General features: G+C 40.4%; 1 protein-coding gene across 7 annotated transcripts in view; it reads left to right on the top strand.

Annotated features, from left to right (window-relative positions):
- Window positions 1-24240, top strand: part of SUPT3H (SPT3 homolog, SAGA and STAGA complex component) — a 272370-nt gene that overhangs the window by 216361 nt on the left and 31769 nt on the right. For all 7 annotated transcript variants that reach the window (XM_021389659.1, XM_021389662.1, XM_021389655.1 and 4 more), the window contains one exon: window positions 1084-1194. In XM_021389659.1, coding sequence (XP_021245334.1) covers window positions 1084-1194 — 111 coding nt within the window. The remainder of the gene's footprint in view (window positions 1-1083; window positions 1195-24240) is intronic.

The following is a 24240-nucleotide window of genomic DNA, read 5'->3' as shown; positions in this document are numbered from 1 at the left end:
AGTTAACTTGGTGAAGAATGTTATTCTTAGTCCATGAAAGCCCAGGCCAGCAGAAAATATTTGAGTTTCACATTCCTGTTATGAACATCAGTCAACAAGGGAAGAATCCGCCATCATATTATCAATAATTCTGTTTATACTCACGCAGGCTGCAGTGGACTTGGCACTCTTGAAATAAAACCTTTTGTAAAGAATATCCCCCAAGTGTGAAGCGTTAATATGTAGTGTGAACGTATGGGGGAAATGTGTGTGTGTACATTAAGTTTCAGTGCTTAATTTAGGTTTTTGTCATTTGCTAATACTATTGTCATGAATTTATGACCGAGCAGCCATCGTTCTGATAAGCCACCTATCTTCTGGCTAGCAGTCATGTCTAGGTGGAGCCTAAACCAGCATCTCAATTTGACCAGTAAGGAGAAAATAATAACATTTTCTTTTAAAATTCAGGGAATGTGCTGTAAAATCAATGGACTGGTAGCAGTGAAGTCTTTTTTTTTTCCCGTTTAGGGTTTGTCATCCAAAAAATCACTTGAAATTTTAAAATATTGAATCTTTAGGTAATTAATTTAGTTTTACATCTCTCTAACACCGCAATGCCACACGTTTCGTCTCTAAAATTTCAGTCTAATGTCACTTATTGGCGATTTTGGTGTCAAATTGCTTTCCACTTTGGATACTTGTTCAATATTTTCCCCACCCCTTGACATCATAATGAAAGCCTGAAATGTTTTAAAAATAGTTTCTGTGGTTATTGCAGTATGACTTATATGACCCTTTCATTTCACTTAGAGCATTTGCTGCTCTTTTCAATTGCAACATACAGCAGCACTAGGTGAAAGATTTAAGAGGACAAATATGGTGTTCTTTGGGTCTCTTAAGCAAAGTTCATGTAAAAGTCCTCTTTGATTTGTTAATAGCTTTTTTTTCTCTAAAGTAGCGTGTGGCAGCAGCGATGTGTATCCTTAGGAAAAAAAAAAAAAAAAAATTGGTCAATCTTATAAAGGTTTATTTTCATACTTTATGCACTGTAGGTCTGTTGTGTGTTTTTGATTTAGTAACAATTTATGTGTTTTTCTGTTGCAGAGCGCTGCAGCCTGTGGTATGGAGGCTCAAAGCGATGCCATCCAGCCCAGCCACATCAGAGAGGCCATTCGGCGCTACGGCCACAAGATTGGCCCCCTTTCCCCATTCACAGTACGTAATAACAGAGCTATAAAAAGTTATATTTATAATCTTAAAGAACTTTGATTTTCAAGTGGTCAAATGAAGAAGCTTTGGAATTGTTGAGAGCAATTTGTGGTGACTGTAATTTTCTTTATAAAAGTGGCATCGTTCTCCCGGGAAATAAAACTTTGTAATTTCTGTCTCTTTTTGGAAGGACAAAAAGGTTTTTTTTTTCTTTTAAATATTATTTTCTTTCAATTACAAATTATGCTTTTTTGTTGTTGTTAGTGCTTGAATTTTCTGTTTTTGCAAAGTTTAGGTTTACAGTTATTTTAAATTATATGTATTCCAATATGGTGAGGAGCACTTTATATTCTAAAATTAGTTGTGTGTCCGATACTGCTCCTATTGGAAGGAGAACTCTCAAGTGACACATTTAGGGTTGGAGAAAGAAGAGATCGGTTTCTCTAGACAACTTTGAACCTCAACTAAAATGTATTAGAACTGAGCTTGTGGTGAAATGCTGATGGGTTGTGAGGTTTTGCCATCATTTTTTTTCTGTGCAAATGGCAAGTCCGTTGTTCGGAGCAGCCAAAAAAAAGATCCTTTATTTAAATTTCTCAGCTGATAAAAACGTGTAAGTAGTCAGCCTCTAATGTCATCATTGGGATCATTTTCTATGATCTGCTATTCTATGTGACATATATTCTGACTTACCTCAAAACATCTAAATGTAGAAAAGAATCAAAGTCAAAGAAATGGTTATAGGAAAAAAAAAAAACAACCCCAAAACAATAGATCTCAGCTCCTCAAAAACAAGGAAGAAATGGACCATTTTTGGAGAGGTTTTAGAAAAGGAAAATGATTCTGAATCCAAAGGAAACTTGTTTACATAAAATCGATATGTAATAGCAGAAATATCAAGGAAACAGTGGTACTTGACCTCAGAAGCTAGGACCAGGAAGAAAACAAGACTAAAAGAGTATGTGCAGTTATAATTTTCCTAGTGTCAACACTATAGGCAATGCTTTTGTGAATGGAATTAGATGCTGGGGTTATTAATGTCAGCGGATACGTATTTGTAATGAATTCTCTTTACATAATGTTACCTCCCTCCTTTGCTGCTCACAAATGCCAGGTTAGTATCATTTACAGTAGCATTTCTAGTCCAAAACAGAGAAGAGTTTAGTCTTGTGAATTTCCCAAAAGTTTCCAATGAGCCCAGCAGTTTCATTTTTGACATTACCTGCTGTCAGCATTGTTAATGAGATTTGTAAACTCTAAACACGCCAAGAAGGAGAGAAGGAATTTTGGATAACCTTGTAGATTTATACAGATGTTGTAGAGCTGTAGTGCAATTCGTTTTTTAATTTTAAAAAATCAGAAAGAGCAGCTTTAAAGGTATTATAACGTATGCATTTAGATGTGCCAATCTGTCCATTTTTCACTGCTGTCAATCACAGTTGTCCAAAAAGAAACTGCTCCAAACTTCCCGTAAGTTCCTTATGGAAGCAGAAAGCACAGACGTAGACTGATGTTCTGCAGCCCTAACTTTTTGTATTGCCAGGCTCTCACACTGTTGATTTAAAATAACATTTTACCTCGCTATTTTGAGCAGTAGCGTGGCAATATTTCTTTTGAATGGGCTTCTGCTTTCTCCAGTTGCCACCACCTTCACAACGGTTTCTTTGTATGCCTGCATGACCTCCTGGATGGGATGACTGAACCAGGAGGAAAAGTGGCTTCACTCAATGAGCAACTGCAGGTTCAGTGCTTGTAAGAGCTGGAGAACAATGACAGGGCATACTGGTACCTGTCCTGCTCCACATTCTCTTCCTTGGCATGCAAATGCGAAGTTCATTGGGGTTAATGCTCTTCCTTTTATCCATTATTTTTTATCCTGAGTCCTATTGTTAAGTCAGAAGTATTAGTGTTACTTTGTAAAAGGTGATTTTAGTGGGCATGGCTTGAGGGATTCATTTCAGAAGCAGCATTCTGACTAGTAGAAGCAGCATAGGCTCCCTAATTTTCCCATAATTGGGAGTATTTAGTAGGAACCGGTCAGAGCCAGTATTGAATTGGCAGTTTGCTTGCTGACAGTGGACTGAAGCTCAGAATACACTAATACTATGCTTGTAGAAGTAGCTGAAGACTCAGTCATGAGAGCATTTCAACTCAGATTCCCAAAGATGACTGCTCTGTAATACACAGAAACAGGCACAGAAGGTGCCTGAAGATGGCTTGTCACAACTGCAATGTATAGGCTCAGTTTGCCTTTCTTGTTCTGTCTGAAGACTTTTTTCCCACTGCTAGCATCTTTCCACTCAGCAGTGATGGAGCTTGAGCTGGTTTTTGGCTATTCTTGTCAGATTCTGACTTTTTCCATAAGCTCTTCACAGTGATATCTATGCACTATGTGGGGTACTTGATTCAGATACTTCAGGCTTGATTTGGTTGCTTAAAGACAGATGCACTGCAGTAACATTTCTGATTTGCTGCCCAGTAGGATCTCCTTTGTCATATCCACTAGGCAGCTGTGAATGCCTTATTTGAGACATCCCATGACATCTTAATTGGCTAAGCTTAGGCAGCTGGATCCATTGCTCTGTTATTGTTTTGGAAGGGCAGGAAGTAAAAAACAAGGACAAGAAGAGAAACTCTACAGAAAATATAATATGGAAAGATTCCACCATGGGAGCCAGGAAAGCTAGAATTTATCTCTGCAGTTGTCATGGATGACATATGTGGTGTTAGGCATGATTCTCAGGCTGGAATTTAGGCTACCAGTTGAACCTGCATACTTTCTAGACAGCTAACTAAAGCCTGTAAAGCCAACAGTCACTTGCAGCATCCTGAAAATGAGTTATGACAGCTCTTAAACTGAGACCCCAAATCAGTGAAACCTATGATGAAAATTTTGATCATCCTCTTTCTGAATCTGATGGTCATTGAGTAAGATGGGATTTAATCTAGTGAATGAATAGGAGAAGTACTGAATGTTCATCAATGGGCAAATCTCATTAGATTCAGTGATACCAGGCTTTCAGCTGTTCCACCCTAAAGGTTATGTAGAGAATCTAGGAATAGAAAATGCACCATATATGTGTACATCATCTCTTCTGTTTCTCTTAAGACTACTGATCTTCCACGTCAGACCAGAATTTATAATCCATGGGTGCCCCTACAGAGTCTGTTTTAAGTAAAGGAAAATGATTTTTCTGTATATCCAGGAATTTCCCAGTAAATTTTTTGATGTCTTTTTATCATTCGTGTTAGCAGTGCCATTACAGAAGCAAGGAAGTAAATGAATCTGTCTCACTAAAGAAAGAACTATTATTGTGAGGTATATCTTCCATTAAGGCCCTAAATAGTATACACAAGGCTGAATTTTATGTAAAAGACATAGTTCTATGTAGAAATTGATTGAGTTTAAATCAGCAGCAGATCTGGAGGAATGACCAAGAACCTGGGTCTGCAAAGTATCTGATAATACCTCTTCATTTAAAAATTGTGAGACTGTAAAATCAACGTTCTCAGTATGAAAAATCCCATGTAGGTGATTGCATTTATATCCTAAAGCAGAAAAGAAAATTCAAACAGCCTTTCTGTAAGCCTGCAGATTTGGTTGGTAACAGCCTTTTGTTTATCTCTCTGCTCTATAGTTTTGAATCTTCTTTTTTTCCATCACCTTTTTATTTCTCAAAGTGGAGCGGTGAGCTGATTTATTGTACTCTTCTGGTATATTTAAATCACTTTTCCGCTGTTTTTATCCTGCCTGTACTTTTTATTTTTCTGTTTCCTATTATGTGACCATGCCTTCTGTCAGGGATGCATTAATCTGTGCCACATTCCCAGGTTAAGTCGCAGGTGCTGAAGGAGAGTAACGTCAGCCAGGACTTAGTAGTTCTTACACTAAAGCTGATTTCTTGCACTGTCTGGAGACTCACCCTCAGTAGTAGCATGAGCCATGCATAATTGCAAAGACATTCTCCACGTTCAGCATCAGGCTCTAAAAATGAGAGAAGCCCCTGCCTTCCTTCTAACCTGTGTCAAGTGATTCTTTAGATCTGAAGAAATGGCCATATTTGATTATAGAAAGATCTGGATGAGCTGTAAGAGTGCTGATATATCATGTCTGATTAGACACATACCACCAGAGCTCAATGTCATGAAAGCACTTCTTGCAGAAGTATTTTTAATATAGATTACAAGGGGCTGTGTTTTACCAAATGCTACAAAATTAGGACACAGTGGTCACTGGAATTTCATGAAAACTGGAATGTCTCCTGGTGTGTCTAGATAAAGAACAATGTTGTTGAAGTTGAGTACTGTGTGAATAAGTCCTTGAAGGAGAGGTTAGTTTTCTCTAATTTGTTCGAATATATTCTGGTTGTATGTTTTCCCACCTCTTTTCTGTTTTTTTCAGATTTTCAAGTAGAAGGGCTTTTCATAAAATCATATTATCATAGAAAGGTTTGGGTTGGAAGGGACCTTTAAGATCATTGAGTTCCAACCACCCTTCTATAGGCAGGGTCACCTCCCTCTAGACCTGGTTGCCCACAGCCCCATCCAGCCTTTTGTGACAGTTTGGCCAATCCAAAAAAACAATGCATTGTGCCTAAAAATTCATTTGACTGGGAATCATAATAGCTTCACAGTACATCAGAAAGGAGCTATTTCTGTATATACCAAGTGTCATTTTGTATTCGGCATCCAGTGTTTTACTGCATACGAATCTAAGATTACTCTGTGAGGTTGGAGCAGTAGTGTGCTCTGCATTCTAGTTTCCCAAAACCAGGTATGTTTCCTAAATGAAGTCTTCCTGGGCTAGTGACTGTTTGGCCCAGAACCAGTGCTGTCAGCATCTGAAAATTGTTCTGAGTGAAAAAAATATATATATTTCAAGACTGTTAGGTAACAATTGGTTTTGTTAGATGGATGGTATTTTTTTTTAATAAAAATAGAGGAATTGAGTATTTCCAAGTATTACACCAATTGTGGAGGTGGACAGTACTAGTAGCAGAAATAGTTGGTGTGGTACTTAGGTTTTTATAACATTATTGTTACAAACACCTCAGGCTGCCACCATTTTTTGCTGTTGTCATCCGTGGAAACGTTTCCTTGACTTTAATTGGGTTATATTTGACATGCTGCATTTGGCAATTTTCTTTGAAAGATTTGCGATGTATTGTATCTTAGGTCTGTGGCACCAGAATGAGTGACAAGGGTAAAGTAAGGACAGAAACAAAGCAAATTTTATTTGAATGTTGATCCCAGGATGCTGTTGACTGTGAGAAACCCATGCCGTATGGAATTCCTCAAAGTACACGTGGCTCATGGACTTTCATGCCAACTGCCTTGTCCCTGACCAATTCTGGTGGTTAGAAAACCAAAGTACTTTATAGGATATTGGATGTTCTCTAACTCTGTGCTTCTATGTATGTGAGAAGGAATTTGGGAGCTTACATCCAGTATGGGATTCCAAAGATTCTGGGTTCTCCACCTGAAAGTCCAGGATCTTGATCCTGATGGGACTGCTGCCAGCTTCATTCTTTCTGCTTTGAGAATGAGTTGACCCTAGCTGACCTAGATTCAAAATGTTCCAGAGGGTTCCAAGCCTCTGATTTTTCTTTCTGTTGCAATTTGATACGTGTAATCTAAAATCCTACTGCAGCTGAGTTGTGATTCGTGTTCTGTATTTGGTTTCACTGACTCTTCCTCGTTTTGAGTGGTTGAAGCTTAACAGAATTGAGAAGATGACATTAGTTTTAGATATCAGCTATTTTCTTTCAGAAATGAAAAGGAAATTAGGTGAAGAACTTTTCATACTAATGTTATTTCTGAAATGGAGAACCTGAATGTAACTACGAGTTTTATCACTTACTACTACTACAAAACTCATCTCCATACATGGCATTGTATTTCTATTTTTGTTTAAAAAACAAATATAGACTATTTTGGGGTTATTTTCTCAGGATGGTTATTATGTATTTGTCAGGCACCAGCAGTCACATTTCCTAGCAACTTTTCTTCTCTTTGTTGTTTAGTCATGATTGTCCTTGCTTTTCCATCTGAGCTGGTGATAGGTGTTCCTAATGAGGCGGTTTTGGAAGAACAGTTGAGCTGTGTGGTTTATCCTTTAACGGCATTTGATGGATGTTGGTTTGGACAAAAAGAACGCTTTGAAAGTTTTATAATCATATGGTAAATGAGAACTAACATTAAAGTAGTGAAAATGATCCGTTTGCATATATTTTGACCTTAATAGCTATGTCAAAATGACTAACATAATTAGAGCAGTTAGGTTTTGTCTCCAAGTGCAAGCCACAATGGAAAGCAGCAAGTGTACTCTAGATTATTCTGTGCTCTATGTCTTAGGTAGTCTAGACATATATTTTATCCATATATTGTCCTTTGACAGTATTGAATAGTGCTTACTGTAGCATAATGTAAAGTATGGTCCAGACTTCCATGGAGCAGAGATGCAAATAATGTATTCGAAAAATAGAGACAGGAAAAGGGGAAATAAGTAACTCTTCCTCATGTGAGGTGGTGCGGTTCTGTGTTGTACCTGAATCTACTTTTCTATACTCTGTGCATTTAAGTTTAAGAAATAAGACATTTTCACAGAATCATGGAATGGCTTACACTGGAAGGGACCATAAAGCCCTCTCAGTTCCAACCCCCCTGCCATGGGCTGGTTGCCCCCAATGAGATCAAGCTGCTCAGGGCCCCATCCAGCCTGGCCTTGAACACTTCCAAGGACGGGGCACCCATAACTCTCTGGGCAGCAGTGCCAAGGCCTCACCAGGCACTGAGTAAAGAATTCGTTCCTAACATCTAACCTAGATCCCAATTCCTTCTAAGCTGAAACTAAGACACTGTCATTGATGAAGACGTTGAAGAGCACTGTCCCAGGTGGACTCCTGGGGGACACTGCTCATTACCAGTCTCCACCTGGACATACAGTGGTTGACAACAACCCTCCTGCTATGACCATCCAACCAATTCTTTATCCACCTAGTAATCCAGCCTTCACATTCATATCTTTCCAATTTAGTGATAAGGATGTCGTGTTGGGACCATGTCAAAAGCCTTGCACAAGTCCAGATAGATGACATCAGTTGCCATTTCTTTGTCCACTGATGCTGTCAGTCAGTCACAGAAAGTCACCAGACTGGTGAGGCATAATCTGCCCTTGGTGAAGCTGTGCTGGCTGGCTCAGATCACCTGCTGCAGCCCAGGCTGCCTCATAGTTTGCAACCCACTGCATTGTTTTTCCAGCAGATGTCTGGGTGGTTGAAATCCCCCATCCAAATGAGAGCCCACGAGCACACCACCACTTGTACCTGAACAAGAAGGCTTCGTTCTCAGGCTCCTCCAATCAGGCGGCTGTAGTAGGCCCCAACCACCAGATGTCTTAGTCCAGTCCCTAATTTTAACCCACAAGCTCTCAACCAGATCAGGGCTGTTTCTCAGAGGCAGATCTTTGCAATCTATCCACTACTTAACATACAGGGCAAATCCCCTGCCCCTCCTTCCTTTCCTATCCCTTCTAAAAAGCTTGTAGCCCTCAGCTGTACTATTCCAGTTGTGCCATTTGCCCTCTTGTGTTTCCGTGATACCATAGTTTTCTAATTGCACCACGGTTTCCAAATCCTGTTGCTTTTGTGGGCCATTAACTCATTGCAGGCTCAATCTTACTTCCTTGTTCAATCAAAACTCAATGGGAAATCCGCCTACATAAGATTAGCGGACTTTCTACATTGAGAGATGAATTTATATTTGGCTATAAAATTAATATATCAGTATGTTGTAATGCTTCTATGTAACTTCTATTTTTAATGTCTTCTACACATGTTCTTGATACTCTTTTAGGCTTTTTTAAAGAGTAGAATAATCCCGTCTGTCCTCTTGTTCAGCCTCAGCTTAGTGCATCCCAGGAGTTCAAGGAAAATGATGTCAGTGTTACAACCCTTTACATGGAGATGTCACCGTATGATGAGGCTGTTCTGTGGTTCGTTCAGCTGCGTGGTAACTTAGAATAAAGAGAGCAGGACAACTATTCTCTGACATGTAAAGAATGTATTGAAGTTCAGTGGGAAAGTCTTTTTGAAAAAGAACTCTTCACTCACAAAACTCTGATTCTGGACTATTGCTGGACTATTCCTCCAGGGACCAGACTGCAGTAAACTTAAGGAATTATAGGGGGTCAAAATCAATATGAAACCGAATTTTAATAAGCTGTGTTTCTGCAGGGTGACAAAAAAAAGTTAGAGTTGTTTAAAAAAAAAATCTGCCTCTGGTAAACTGCGCAGTGCAAATGTTCTGCAGTTGTGAGTGTCTGTAGGTACAATCATAATACTCACCCTAATGTTTTTCTAAATAATAATTATTATGCCTCTGTGTTCACAAAAATTTAATATATCTGACGAGGAATAGATGCATGATGGAGCTAAATTCTTTTAGCTTATTTGAATAGAGTTTACTAATACTTGGAATAACAAACAATAAATCATTAATCACAAATATCAAGATATACAAGATATCTGAAATGATTCAGCTGGTGAATAATGCACATTTCTGAGCAGTGCTTGTGCCCATGAGAAGCGTTCTAGTCAGAAAGATTGCGTCCTGTACTCCGAAGGGAGAAGGAAAGCGGTCAACTACAGCAGTGCTAATTGAATGGGAAAGTGTTCCCCAAACGGATCCTTTGTCCCCTCTGGTTTATGCCAGTTCTGAAATGAAGTGTTTTTGATGTTTAGCTAAAGAGAAACTGAGATTATAAATGTAAACTGTGATACTGCACAGACCTGCAGAAGACAGTGGCCATTATTCAGCGGTGTAAGCGGAGCATGTTAAATGAACAGAGGGTATAACCAACTTTTGTTGGGGTGTTTACTTTTTTTGGGAAAATACTCCTTCAGGCCCCAAGTAATTTCAGTATGCAGTGACTCGCTAGTCTAAACCCACTCTTGTTAAAAATTTCAGCCCTGTAAAATTGCACAAGCATCATGAAACAATGAATGCTTACCAGGCCATGTTTATGATACTGCTTTTGGCATTCCCAGCACGAAGAGCATATAAGGCCAGGGAATGCTCCGTGCTAGAGACCTGCATGATGCAGCCCTCAAACAGCCCTGCTTCTACTCCTATAATGAATGCAAGTATTCCACGTGAGCCCTGGTACTTTACATCTGCATGTAAATAATACAGCTTCGCAATCAGAGAACGTACGCGACAACGGCCTCTCACTTCTGTTGTTTTGAATGTACTCATTATTCTACCTGACCGAGCTCAGCCTTAATGCAAATGCATAAATAATTTCAGTTGAATCAAGATTATCTTTTCTCCGCTGATTTTCTCTTGTGAATGACGTTTGTGGAATGCTAGCTAGGGAGGTGGCAAAGCTGAGCTGGTGTGAGACGGAAAAGGAGAGTGGGAAATAATGAACGCATAAAGCGTCGGTATGATATTTGCAGAGATAAGCGGGTTAAGCAGAGCTGAAAATTTGTAAAAACACGTTAGTTTTAGGTGCCTCAAACTTCAGAAAAAAAATCAGCTTCACTTTTGGTCTGGGAGTTACTCTTCTTGACTGAAAGCAATTTCTTTCTGCCTACTTCCAAGCAGAACAGTAGTCAGAATGCTGTGGAATACAATCGTCGGTAATTGTTTCAGTATACACAATGTGGGTATGTTACATCTAAGTTTTTCTAAAGCACTCGAGTGATCTACATTTTTGAATACTGCTTCTGAAAGAAATTAGGTGCACTGGAATCATATCAAACCAAACATCCCTGATATTTAGGGTACTGTAAATAACACGCTGCCCCCACTGACAATCAACATCAATTGATACTGATTTTGAAGAAGCCAGGGTTTCATTCTTCATCAGTTTTCTAAAAAGAAATGCATGTATTGATGTCAGAAAGCATTTGAAAACTTTTCCTTCTGTTATATGTTTGTTTTCTGATATACAGAAAGTCAACTTGACACGTTTTTCATTTCTTCTCATTTGGAAAGCAAAAAAAAAAAAAAAACCACCCAAAGCCAGCAATTTATTTCATTAAGCAGTTAGATACTTGTGATGTGCTTGTCTGTGCTTCGAGCGATTGTCTGCAGTTATTTGTTGTTCTGTAGTGTTAACCCCGTGCGTTTGAAAAATCTGAGTTATGATTCTATAAAGCAGCAGGAAGTCCAATCTCAGTGTGGAAATCTTGCTCCCTTCCCCCCCCAACCCCCACCCCAAGGTTCCTCCTCTCAGATTTATGAAAGAAAACATTTCTTTCTGTAAAAGGGTTTTGTATGCCAGCATCTGGAAGTGTTTATTTCAGTGGCGTGTAATCTATCTGTGGATTTAGTTAGCACCAGACCCCCTTTTGTGTACTCCTGACTTAAAATTTTTATAAATGATCTTGTTGAATTTGTGCCAGTGTGCACATGGTTTGGCTGATTGCTGCATATATCCTTTACCTGCCAGTCACCTTTGATTTATATCCCTTCCCCTCTGCTTCTGCCTTCCAAAAACGGTGCCACTGGACTGTCCTCTAAATCATCTCGTTGGATAAATTACTCCAAGATGAGATGGTACATTTCGGGCCGACTCCTAGACAGAAGGCATTCCTATAATCCACCCTCGCCCGCTCTGTGTAGGGCCATTCAAAAAGAGAAGGGCTGGGGGAAACTGGGCTCCTTCTTCCCCTCCGTCCCGAGCACTATTTCTTCCAGTGCCATTCAGAAATGCAGGATTGGGCTTTTGATTTACAGAGCTCCTTGTGCCGATTGGAGACACACAAACAGTCGGAGGATCTTTTCACGTGCTCTCCTGAATTGAACTTCTTTGCGATACGAGTTTAATCCTGAGAACACGGTTTTCTCCCAGACAGATTAAAATGTAAAAGAATAGCGTATTTAAGGATATATTGAAGCATTCCACTTGGAAAAGGTTATGCAATATACTTGACAGTTCTGTCCGTGATAGAAATCCCTACTGGTTTCCTTAAGCTAAACAGCTAATGCTCCTTCAGAATAACAACAGTTCTGTAAGCTTTACTTAATGACATTACTAATTTGGAGAGTTTTATGAAGTTTCCTGGAGAAAAGCAGGTGGCTTGGCAGTAATTTAAAAGGTTCACAATTTGTGGTAGCGGTTTCAGGGGGTTTCATGTTTCTAAAGAGGGAGAGCAAACTGCATATTGCTTAAGAGCGTCTGACACAATGATGTATAATTTTGGACTAAGTTTCCAGAAGTTCATTGGTCATTAAATGCGCTGCTTGACTTTATATTGCAGTTTCCCAGCTGTCTCTACTGGGGGTCATCTTAACGCTCAAGCAGAATTTATTAATGAAGGCATAAGCTGATGAAACAGTAACTTGCCTGGATGATTTTATTAAACAGAAACATCGATTTTGAGATAAGAGAAAAACGTCACTTAAGTAGATTCGAAAAGAACTGGCACGGGGCTGTTAAAGCATTTACAAACGGTCTGGGTAGCATTTGATATCCTGTGGGGACATTTAAAATTCTTGGGTCGCACATCCATCAGTGTCTCTTTGCACAGCACAGTGCATGAATTGTTGCGAGCGGCGTGCGAGGCCTTCGGGCAGTAGGGATGGGTTCAGTAGAGGCAGGAGGGAGCAGCATGGAACCGCTGATCCCATCATCCCTTCAAACTTCAATTAGATGTTGTGTTGAGGGCCATGGTTCAGTGGGAGATGTTGGTGGGAGGTGGACGGTTGGACTGGATGGTCTTGAAGGTCTTTTCCAACCTTGGCAATTCTATGATTCTAAGATCCCACCGCGGTGCTGCTGTCTTGGCCTGGGATGCTGTGAGCACAGCACAGAGCAGCTCGCAGTGTGAGTGAGTGAGCTGTTATGGCGTTCTGTATCTCATCCTAAAAAATACTCAGATTTGACAAAATATATAGTAGCTCTGCTAGAGAGAAGACAATAAGTAAGCTCTGGGGTTTGAGATTCGCTTCCTCTCTCTAACAACACAAAGCAGCCCCTAATCTCATAAGCTTGATGTAATTATCTTTTCCTAACTTTTTATCCAAATTCACAGCTGTACGGGAGGCATTTTGCATGCAGTTGTGCTGATGTGACAGGGTCCCGGGGTCAGAATATGCTATTTTTTCAATGAAGTATATATTCTTCTATACCACCTCAGAGGTATAAGAGGAGTAAAAATGAGAATCTGACTTCTGGTTCTTTGCTCGTGGCAATCTGAAAAGTAGTACAGCTACAGAGGTATGTGCTGGGAGGGAAAGGTGAGCAAATGTCATTCTTTGGCCTTCCAGTATTTAAAGGGAGCATGTAAACAAGCAGGTACAACTGTTTATGAGGGTAGATAGTGATAGGACAAGGGGGGATGGTTTTAAACTGAGACAGGGGAGATTTAGGTTGGATATTAGGAGGAAACTTTTCACTCAGAGGGTGGTGACACACTGGAACAGGTTGCCCAAGGAGGTTGTGGATGCCCCGTCCCTGGAGGCATTCAAGGCCAGGCTGGACGTGGCTCTGGGCAGCCTGGTCTGGTGGTTGGTGACCCTGCACTCAGCAGGGGGTTGAAACCCGATGATCTCTGAGGTCCTTTTCAAGCCAGGCCGTTCTATGATTCTATGATTCTATGGTACAGCAGATATTAAGAAAAAAAAAAGATACCTGAACAAACCATTCTGAGGCATAACTCAGAGAGGAGAAATATAAAAACACACATCTTAAACAATTCACATTAATTTTGGTAAAGGTATTGACGTTGTATCCGTGCCGCGTGTAGGTTCTGATATAAAGGTTAATGAGCAGCGGTTTGATAATAATGAATCTTAAAGTTCTTTTTTCTTTTTTTTTAACTTGTCAATATATGGAATAATCACCCTACTCCCTGCAGTTCTGTATTTGTATGGGTCTGTTAGATTTTGAGCAATATCCTGCACTGACACCGTCATACACTGCAAGAGGATATGTTGCAGTTGTGATCTGTACTATTCTTTCAAGTTCCTCCGGACAGTGAGCATTTGCTCATGCTTGTTTTTCTTCCTGAGTGATTTAGAAGTGCTTTATGAGTTAAACTACTTACAGTTGTCAGTTCACCTACAACAGGGACTGAAGCAGCTCAATGTGAAACGCAGCAGCTGTGTAAAAGTCTGCAGCAGCGCTGTGCGGCTTTGTAGGACAGGATGTGAACTGTCTAGATGAAACATTATGAGAACTTGAGGATCATGTAATATAACTGTTCGAGTTGGGATTATTGCATGGGATTAATGTATGGTTTAGGAAAGTGACACGGAACTTTTAATTTCTTGTGAACAGGATCTCCATTTTTGATGTTATTTTTATCGCTCACATTAGACAGACCTGTGCTGTTGCCCTGAGCTTGGAGAGAAGCTCTGCCCCCGGTCAGCTCCGGCATCACTGGTCTGTCCCATCACAGCAAGGGAAAATCTGTGGGATGAAGTGGTAATTCTGGAAAGGGACAAAAAATTATAGAGTCATAAAAAAGAACCTAGGAGTACCAGGACCAAGTGGAAATATTTCTTTGCAGTTCTCATTACCTGCTGTTTTCCTTTTTAGTTGCCTATTCTCTCCTTTATAAAGTCATAGAATCATAGAATGGCTTGGGTTGCAAGGGACCCCAAGAATCGTCAAGCTCCAACCCTCCTACCACAGGCAGGGCCACCAACCCTGGTACTAGCTGGTGCGAGACCAGGCTGCCCAGGGCCTCATCCAACCTGGCCTTGAAAACCTCCAGGGACGGGGCATCCACAGCCTCTCTGTGCATCCTGTTCCAGCACCTCACCACTCTCTCTGTGAAGAACTTCTCCAAACAGGCCTAATTTCCAGGCACCTGACTGCGCACTTGGTAGCACTTGCAACTAAACCCATTTTATGAATCTCACTTTGGGCTTTCTTTGTTTCTTCCTTTCCTTGAATTTTTGCTTTATTCCAGCTTTCTGACTTCTGCTTCAAGATCGTATAAACCTCAATTCAGCAAAGCAGTCATCTGCTTAATTTTTAAACTATGAGAAAAAGTAGGAGAAAAGGGTGGAGGAGAATGCATGTCAGAGGAAAGAATTCTTAGAGGGGTAAACAGAGAGGCCAAGAAATAAATGTGCACAGTTTATGCATGCAAGTGCGTCTAGATCTGTAACAGTAAGCAAAACTAAGAAAAGAATCTTCGCCCTATGAAAGGCTTTAATATTTTTGTTTGCATATAAAGTGATTTCTCCTGGCATCCTGGTTCCTGTGGACATTTAGTTTACAGTAATCCTGAAGGCGCCGGTAGTGGGTGTGATAGAGAAGACAAGATCCTGGAATTTCTGCCTCTGGGATGAAAGACAGGGTGTTTCAACGATGTGTTAAGCAGAGGGAGATCTTATTTTAAGAAGAGGTAGACTGAAATTTTGAGATTCAGTTATTTTTTCTGTGTTCCATTTCTGAAATTGTGTGAATACTGGTGCGTGCAGCAGCTGAGGATGTACAACTTGTGCATAGTGTAAAGGTAGGTGTCCAAAGAAGAGAAAATAGCTGAGGGGCCTTACAAGGTGCTAACAATGAGCACAACATGGAAGGGAATTAAAATGATATCTATCTTTTTTTCTGGCCTTGGAATGTTTGCTTCACTCAAAAGTTTTGGAAGATGCTTCAAAGACTGAAGGAGGATACAGCATTGGCTCAGTAGTGCATTGTCACAGAACTCAGGAAAAACCATGAAGTGAGGGGGAACTCTTGAAAGGAATATAAGAAACTGTAAATAGAATTAAAGGAAGGTGAGGATCTAGAAATAGCATAAAGTTAATCAGGTAGCAGTCAGGTTTTTAGTGCTGTGTAGTAGTAGTGTAGTGCTGTGCACTTATGTATGTGAGTAATGCCTGGTTTACGATGAACCCCCGGCCACTGGCTTTCAGGTGCATCCCTTGTATCTTCTGGCCCGTAGAGACAGCATTTCGTAGGATGGTTCTCTTGCTTCTAAACCAGCAGCTCCTTAATCCCATTTATATCACCCTCAGTAATTCAGACCCTTCTAGGTGAGTTCTTTAGATATGTAATGTTAGAAATGCCACCCTTTTTTCCACGTCATTTTCTTTTACAGGAGAGAGAACATAGGGAGGGATTTTTTCATTGGTATTTTACTTCTCAGTGTCTCTGTTTTTGTATTTGTTAATATGCACATGGGTAAAAATTTTAGTTATTGTTCTTTCATAAAATTTCAGAGCTATCCAAAGCCCCGAGAGCATCCATCAGCTGGGATTCCTTTAGACTTTGATTGCTAGGTGGCTGCTGAACCCAAGTGGTTAAAAAGCTGTGCTCTGTTTTACCAGTATGGAAAGAAATCCATAGCTCAGGGCTGGTGAGAACGCCATGCCTTTAATCTTACATCATTTAGATGCCAATATTGCTGGTAGTGGCTGAATCAGTAAGAGCACAGACTTCTAAATGTGGCATGGTGCAGGCACAAAGGAAATGATCCCACAGTAAATGTTTGCAAAGAGTTACAGCTGCCAGTACAAGAGGTAGGTAGGGAAGAGGCTGGCACCCAGCCTGGAGATGATCTGATGTACAAACGCAACATTTCAGGCTGGCACAAGTCAGGCCTTAAATGTGGCAATGTGCTGACAGGATTGCCGTTTTTGATGGTAAGGAATTGAGACAGCAGAAGAAAATAAAGCTCTCTGGAGATCTACATGTGCTAGTTTTACTGCAGAAGGTGATAAAACTGCTGGAAGCAAGTTGTCTCCACGCAGAATTGCTGCAATACAAACGACCTGGAAGTGAGACATACTAATTTCGCTGGCTTAATTTTGTTGGCGGTGAAGGGTTTGGGTTTGTTTGTTTTTTTTGCAGCGGGGACAAATTGTTGCTCTTTGCCATCAAGGAGCCTGTAGTTTTAATTGGTGTTTAGATACAAGACGTAAGTTACCATCAAAAGATACAATGGACATTTAAAATGTAGATTAGGTGCATCTGAGAAAAAGCATAAAGGTTATTCTGCATCTGTTAACAACAGAGTTTAAGCAGCCTCACCATTGTGCCTGGAGTTTAAAAGGAATAAAAAGCAGACAGTGGAAAGTTATATGCTTGTTGCCACTTCAGGCAGCTTGGGATTTAATTGTTTCCTAGAAGAGGTCCAACTTTATCCATGATTTCCTACCTGAATAGTTAGGTGATAAAAAGAGATAACTAGGTACAAGAGAGGGAGACGGGGTGGCTCAAGAAATTGATGCAAAGTGGTTAATCTCAGCTCTTTAGAACATGTCGAAAGCAATTCACATAATAAAGGAGTACTGATTTTGATACACAATTTTATAAGTGGTTGGCAACCCTGCCTGCAGCAGGGGCTTGGAACTTGGTGGTCCCTGAGGTCCCTCCCTACCCAAGTCATTCTGTGATTCAAGTTATCAAAAGCAGCAAGTCATTCTGATTTCTGTGTTTGTTTTCTAAAAGTTCATGATGGCATTTGCTGAAAGTGGGTCTTTTTTCTGGGTCTTCAATTTACATACCAGAAGCAAATTGTCATTTAACTTTAAAAAGGGGTAAAAATAATTACTAATGCTTTTCAATGTAGAATATCGGTTAAGATACGGAACTCTTCTATTTGTTTATTACAAATAATACAGATACGGGAGTAGACAAATGACAAGTTTTGGTAAGACTAGAAAGGAGAATAAGGGGAGATGGTGTTGCTTGACTTGTGATAAAATGGACATAAATTACATAAATTATCCAATTACTGTGCGACTTTTTCTATGGGAGTCATAGCGCAGAAGAGTTTTAAGAATTACTGATGGTGGGTGATGAAGTCCCTTTGCTATTTTCTTGTTCCTACCAAAAAGATGAGGCAGAAGATGTCCTATGTTGTAAGTTCCATATGTGCACAGCAAAGACTCATAATTATTTCCATGACTTCCTCATCAAGAACAGAAAGTAGACAAAGGGTGAGAAAGGCTGGTATGTGCCGTAGAGTTGTAGTCTGGAAAGGAAAAGGTGAGGTATGGCTGTAATGTGAGTGTGAGGACATAGAGAGCATGCAGCACTGGAGATGACAACCATGTTATATGCCTAGTTGGTGACCGTGGTGGTCACAAGATCCTTAATGAGCAGAGATGAAGAATTTGGTACTGGCAGACGATGAAGAACTCCAGTTTATCCAAATTCAGCCTGATCTGGCAGCTTCACGTTAGGGATCTCAGAGGGGCATGAAAAGGTAACTAGACCTGAGTTAATCAGCCAAGAATCTTTATCGGTTGTATTACGGGGTAAGAAACACTTTCTGCCATGTCTGAGAGCAAAGGTTACAATGTGCAGTATTATTTGCTTCCCGTAATTTATTACACACTTCCCAGTTCATCAAAGCACAATTTCCTTTAGGTTGCTGAAGCAACCCTTTGTATTTCTTATTTTTAATGGGGAAAAAAAGTAATACCCAAGTTCATAAGCTTTACTTTTAAGAAACTCGAATTCAGCATTTCTAATAATTTATATTTCAAAAAAAAAAAAAAAAGACTTTGAACTGATATATATTCAGTACTGTAAACTGATTTAGTATTCAGTTGCCTATGCTGGAACCTTTTGGCTTTAGTGCTTTTTGCCGTATACTCCAAGTATAAGCAAGCACGAGATTGAGCAGCTCTGACTTTGCCATCACAACTGAGACTCTGACATTGCAGTATTAAGTCAGAAAACTTTTCCAAGAAGGGCAAACCCAGGTCATCCAGGTTTGGACATCCTCATCTGTGTAGTCCTTCAACACCATGCAAGGAAGCTTTGCACATAGGAATGCCATGAAGTATTTCCAAGACATGTGTCAGCAGAATTCAACATCATACCCTCCATTCCATGCTATGAAGAGATGATTCTGTTGGGGGCAGGTGCAGCACATTGTTGCAAGTAGTTTGTACTGAAGCAGACACACAGGATAATGCTCTGTCTTAGTTCTCTTTGGGGACCTTGTTGGAGTGCAGAAGAGATCTAGAGTGAAGTGCAGTGTAATGTATGGGACTATGGCTTTGCTGCTTGGCATGGAAGTCCCTATTGTTGCCGCGTGGCACAGTACAGACGTAGGTGGAATGGCTGGAGCTCTGCATTAGTAGAGTGTATTGCACCTTTGGAACATTTACATTGCAAATTCTTAAGCTTTCCAGTTCTCCAAGTATAGTTTATTTAGGGTCTAGTTTCCTTGTCAAGTATTTTTTAGAAAAAGTTAATTGGAGACTGTGAAGTAATGAAGAGGACAAGGTAGTGACGGAGATTTACTGAGTTACCATTTGATAAATGAAGTGCAAACAAGCTATTTTGATTCCAGAAGAGCCAGATGTTCAGTATTTCATCTGTGAATTAAGAAAATGGGCTATGTTTGCAGACTCTGGGGCTGTCTCTTGCAAAGAAGGGATTTTGAAAGAGTATCCTGGAGTCCTGAGAAATCCGTGGAATGTGATGAAGCCAATGCAGTGCTGGAGCTGGAAGGCTGGATGCAGTCCTTGGACAGGCAGGAATAGAGAAGAGAAGGGTTTTCTTCTGTGTGAGAACAGCTGAAACACTGCTCAGTTTAGGTGTTCGTGTTTGAATAAAAACCTTGATAAATTGGAGAGGGCTCAAAGATCCAGGAGAAATTGAGAGAGACCAAAACCTCCTGACATAACGATGCACGTGGTGCTTAATCTCTTATTGAGCTGAATAAAGCATTGTGTAATCGGTCTTTAAGGGCACAGTAAAGAAGAAAAAAATAGTGTTTTAGGGTTTTTCAGTCTTAGCATTCAAAATGAAACTATAATCAGTGTGCGTTTCCTTCTGGCTAGATGTGAACACCTGTACTCGAGCACATTAAGTAGATTTCCTATTGAGAGAAATAAGCGCTTTGGGACTGTAATTTATCTTGTCCTGGGGCAGATGTGTGAGAGGGGTCAAATGAACCATGCTGCAAAGTGCCTTTTTCTGTGCCTTGACAGAATGATGTGTGTAGGTAGGTTAGGTGAGAGAAGTCTTTCTCCTAGAATCCAACTTGACATTTAAGCTAGACAAATTCCAGCAAGAAATAAGGCATAGATTTTTAACAACGTAACTAAGTGCTGAAATAATTCAACCAACGCTTGTGACAGATTGTCCATGCCTGGAAATTTTAAAATCAAGATGAGATGTTTCTGTCAAAGCTGCGCTCTGGTTCGACCACAGCTATGGAATTTGGAGAGCCGGCTCAAGAAATTTGCAGGGGCTGTTAGCAAAGTTAGATTGGGTGGAGCTGCCTGGCCCTGAGAGCTAGCAATCACACTTCATGTGAAGCTGAACTCTCAAGTGCTGTAGAAATGCAAATCCCCTTCTCGTGCAGGTCGGTAGCTCACCCAGTTGGAATTCTTAATGTTTGGGTACATTGTTTTGGGGAAAATCATTTCAAAATACGTAGTAACTTACCTTTCTAAAGACAGCAGTTCTGCTTCAGAGTTGCAGTTCTCAAAACCTTTTCATTATTTTTGTGTGACGCGACATAGTCTGATCTTTTTCTAAAATAGATTACAACTATGTCACGTTTGGTTGCTGTGAAGAAGCTGTTTCTTACATACTTGAGGGAATCATTTTTAGAAATAAGATTTTTAGTAGTTTTTAGAACAGGTAGATAAACCTTTTTTTCAAACCCACAGTTTGAGCCATCATTTATATATGCAGTATCCCTATACGTTCTTATAAATACTCATATTACTCCTATATTCTGAATAAAATGGGCTAAATGCTCCACCTTAATTAGAGTAGTGGAAATAACAAGTTATTTCCATTCTTTGAATGTCTTTGGCAAATTTCCATTGTGTCAACATAATTAAGATATATTAATATTAATCTGGTAAGTACTGCGACTTTACATAGTGGAAAAATAAAATAAAAAGGACCATGAGAACATTTTTCAATATCAGTTTAGATTTTAATACTTTATATTGTTGTGAAAAGTTATAAAAATGTGTTATTATTTTATTACCCCATTAAGAAAACAACGCAGCAACAGATGCTTGTTACCCTGATTTTCTCAGTCTGTTTATGAGGATGTTTTATCAAAATGGGTCTTTTAAAAGTCATAAAGATGTAATACTCTCCTAAATTAGGTCATAAATGCCTAATGTGGAAAACTAATACATTTTATTATTTTTCAAGTATGGGTTTATGTATATTAAAATATGCAGCTGTTAGGAAGTCTGGAGTGTGTATAACAGAAACATATTGCATTACAAGATGTTAGTGTCTCTCTCTGACTATGTACATTCTTTATGTGTATACCCACACAAGTTTTTGGCTTGTGGAAGAGACTGCATTAACATTGTGGTTCGGTATTATTTTCTAATATCATGGATTATTTTTTATGTAGGCACATAAATGCGGGATATACAAAGCACGTACATGTGTTTTTACTCTGTATTTCCCCATGTCTTTCCTGCAGCCACATACACAAATTGAGCAGGTAGATGTAAAATGCACATGTAAATAACATTAACTTCCAACATCAGCGATTGTACTCTGTGTTTCTGAAAAATGATAGACACTCCTTTTCTGGCAGATTATTGCCTGGTTTAAATCTCATTCTGTCTTCCATGCCAGGCAGCTAGAATGTAATTTGTGGCTGACGAGGGATTGTTGCAGGTAGCGCAGTGACTGTGGCTGCTGGAAGAGATCTTACGATGGGAAGGATTTTCAGATTTCTCCGTAATTTGAAGTGAATAGTCCAGAAGTCAAAGGTGAAGTTCCTGAACCTCGTACTTCATGTGTCCCCTGATAGAAGCCTTCAATGGTCAGAAGAAGAATATGTTTGAAGGATACACCAAATTTTGTGGCGGTGACAGGAGTGCACGCATCTACAAAACTACTTTACTACTTACCTCTTTATTTCCAGCAGTTCCTTGTGTCTCTTTTACTGGGGAGCCCAGAACTGGACACAGTACTCCAGGTGTTGCCTCCCCAGGGCAGAACAGAGGGAGAGGATCACCTATTCACCTGCTGGCCACGCTCTGTGCAGTGCACCCCAGGATACCATTGGCCTTCTTGGCCACAAGCACACACCGCTGGCTCATGGCCAACCTGTTGGCCATCAGGACCCCCAGGTCCTTCTCTGCAGAGCTCCTCTCCAGCAGGTCAGCCCCTAACCTGTGCTGATGCATGCGGTTATTGCTCCCCAGGTGTACTCAAGTGTATGACCCTGCACTTGCTCTTGTTGAACCTCATCAGGTTCCTCTCCACCCAACTCTGAGCCTACCCGGGTCTCAGTGAATGGCAGCATGGCCTTCTGCTGTGTCAGCCACTACTCCCAGCTTCATATCATCAGCAGACTTGCTGAAGGTGGACTCTATCCCTTCATCAGGTCATTGATGAAGGTTTTGAACAAGACCAGACTCAGCACTGAGCCCTGGGGAACATCACTAGCTAGGGCCTCCAACCAGACTGTGCTGCTGATCACAGCCCTCTGAGCTCGTCAGCCAGCCAGCTCTCAATGCACCTCACTGTCTGCTCATCAATCCTGCACTTTCTAAGTTTCATTACAAGAGTGTTGTGAGAGACAGTGTCAAATCCCATGCTGAAGTCGGGGTACACAACATCCACTGCACTCTGCACAACTACTCAGCCATTCATGACATCACAGAAGGCTGCCCAGTTGGTCGAGCACCATTTCCCCTTGGTGAATCCATATTGACTACTCCTGGTAACCTTCTTTTCTTCCACTTGCTAGGAAATGACATTCAGAATAAGCTGTTCCATCCCCTTCCCAGGAACGGAGGTGAGGCTGACTGCCTGTAGTTTCCCGACTCCTCCTTCTTGCCCCTTTTGAAGACTGGAGTGAGATTGGCTTTCCTCCAGTCTTCAGGCACCTCTCCCATTCTCTGTGACCTTTTATAGATGATAGAGAGTAGTTTGGAAATCACTTCTGCCAGATCTCTCAGCACTCACGGAGGCATCCCATCAGGCCCCATGGATTTATGAGTGTCGAGTTTGATTAGATGCTCTCTGACCAGATCTTTCTCAACCAGATTCCTTTCTCCAGACTCTCTCTCTTGTTGTTCTTGACCTTCTTTGCCAGATTTAATTCCAGGTGGGCCTTAGTCTTCATTGTTGCATCCATACCTGACCTGACAACATTCCTGCCAAGTGCAGCATTGTTAGGATCATGGTCAGAAATTGTGTAATTTCAAGTTTTCTGCCTTCTCATCATTCTCTGCATTCATTCAAGGTCTACATCAGTCTACAGACTTGTATCCAAAGAGTGTGGAAGCTCAGTTACTTGAACTCTGGCTTAGGCCTGAGTTCAGAAGGCTTTCTAGATACACCCATTATAGTTAAAATCATGCTGTAACATATTTGCCTCTCTTCTAACCATGTTAAGAACTGCACACAAAGCCTGCAGGCCGTATAGTTTCAATTAACCTAATTGATCACAGTAGCTGTGCTGCCAACCACCAAAGTGTTGATAGGACTTCACTGGAAGCTCAGCTAGTCTGTCATCATCTGGTCTCAAAATGTAGTTAAGATGAGCCTCCTCTTTCAGAACTTTTATGAAATCTTAAATTCAAGCCAATGTGCAAAAGGCTCAGTTCATCGTCATTTTCTGCTTCTCAGATTTTGCCAATAAGTGGCTCACTGGGATGTCCTGGACCTAATTTACATTAACCAAATAGATTCTATCAAGACACCATAGAATATAACATAGCATCGCTACAAGGGATTCATGGCCAACAAGAGTTCAGTCAGTTTGTGCTTCTGAAGAGATCAGAGGTGAGCATTTACAGCACTGAAAGCTTGAAACATGTTTTTCTGAGTGAGTTCCACGAGAGGCTGTTGTCCCAGTGGCTGGGTATGTGAGTTGCTTCATTACAACCCGATAACGTATCTTACGGCCTGCTCCTTGTTGAGGCGTATTTCTTATTTTAGCACCGAGTTAAAATGTTCATAACAAAGTAAGGCAGGACTTGGTAAACAGTTATTTTATAGCTTCAAGGTTGTTTTTGAGATATCTTTTATGGATGAAATATTTCAGAACGGATTTGGTTATCTGCTTGTCATTTCCTTCTAAAGCAAACTAAAAGGCATTAGCACTTGTTTGTGAAGTTTCT

This window comes from Numida meleagris, chromosome 3, assembly GCF_002078875.1.
Source record: "Numida meleagris isolate 19003 breed g44 Domestic line chromosome 3, NumMel1.0, whole genome shotgun sequence".
Classification (NCBI taxonomy): domain Eukaryota; kingdom Metazoa; phylum Chordata; class Aves; order Galliformes; family Numididae; genus Numida; species Numida meleagris.
The sequence above is the reverse complement of the archived record's forward strand: the minus strand, read 5'-3'. Positions and strand labels throughout refer to the sequence as shown.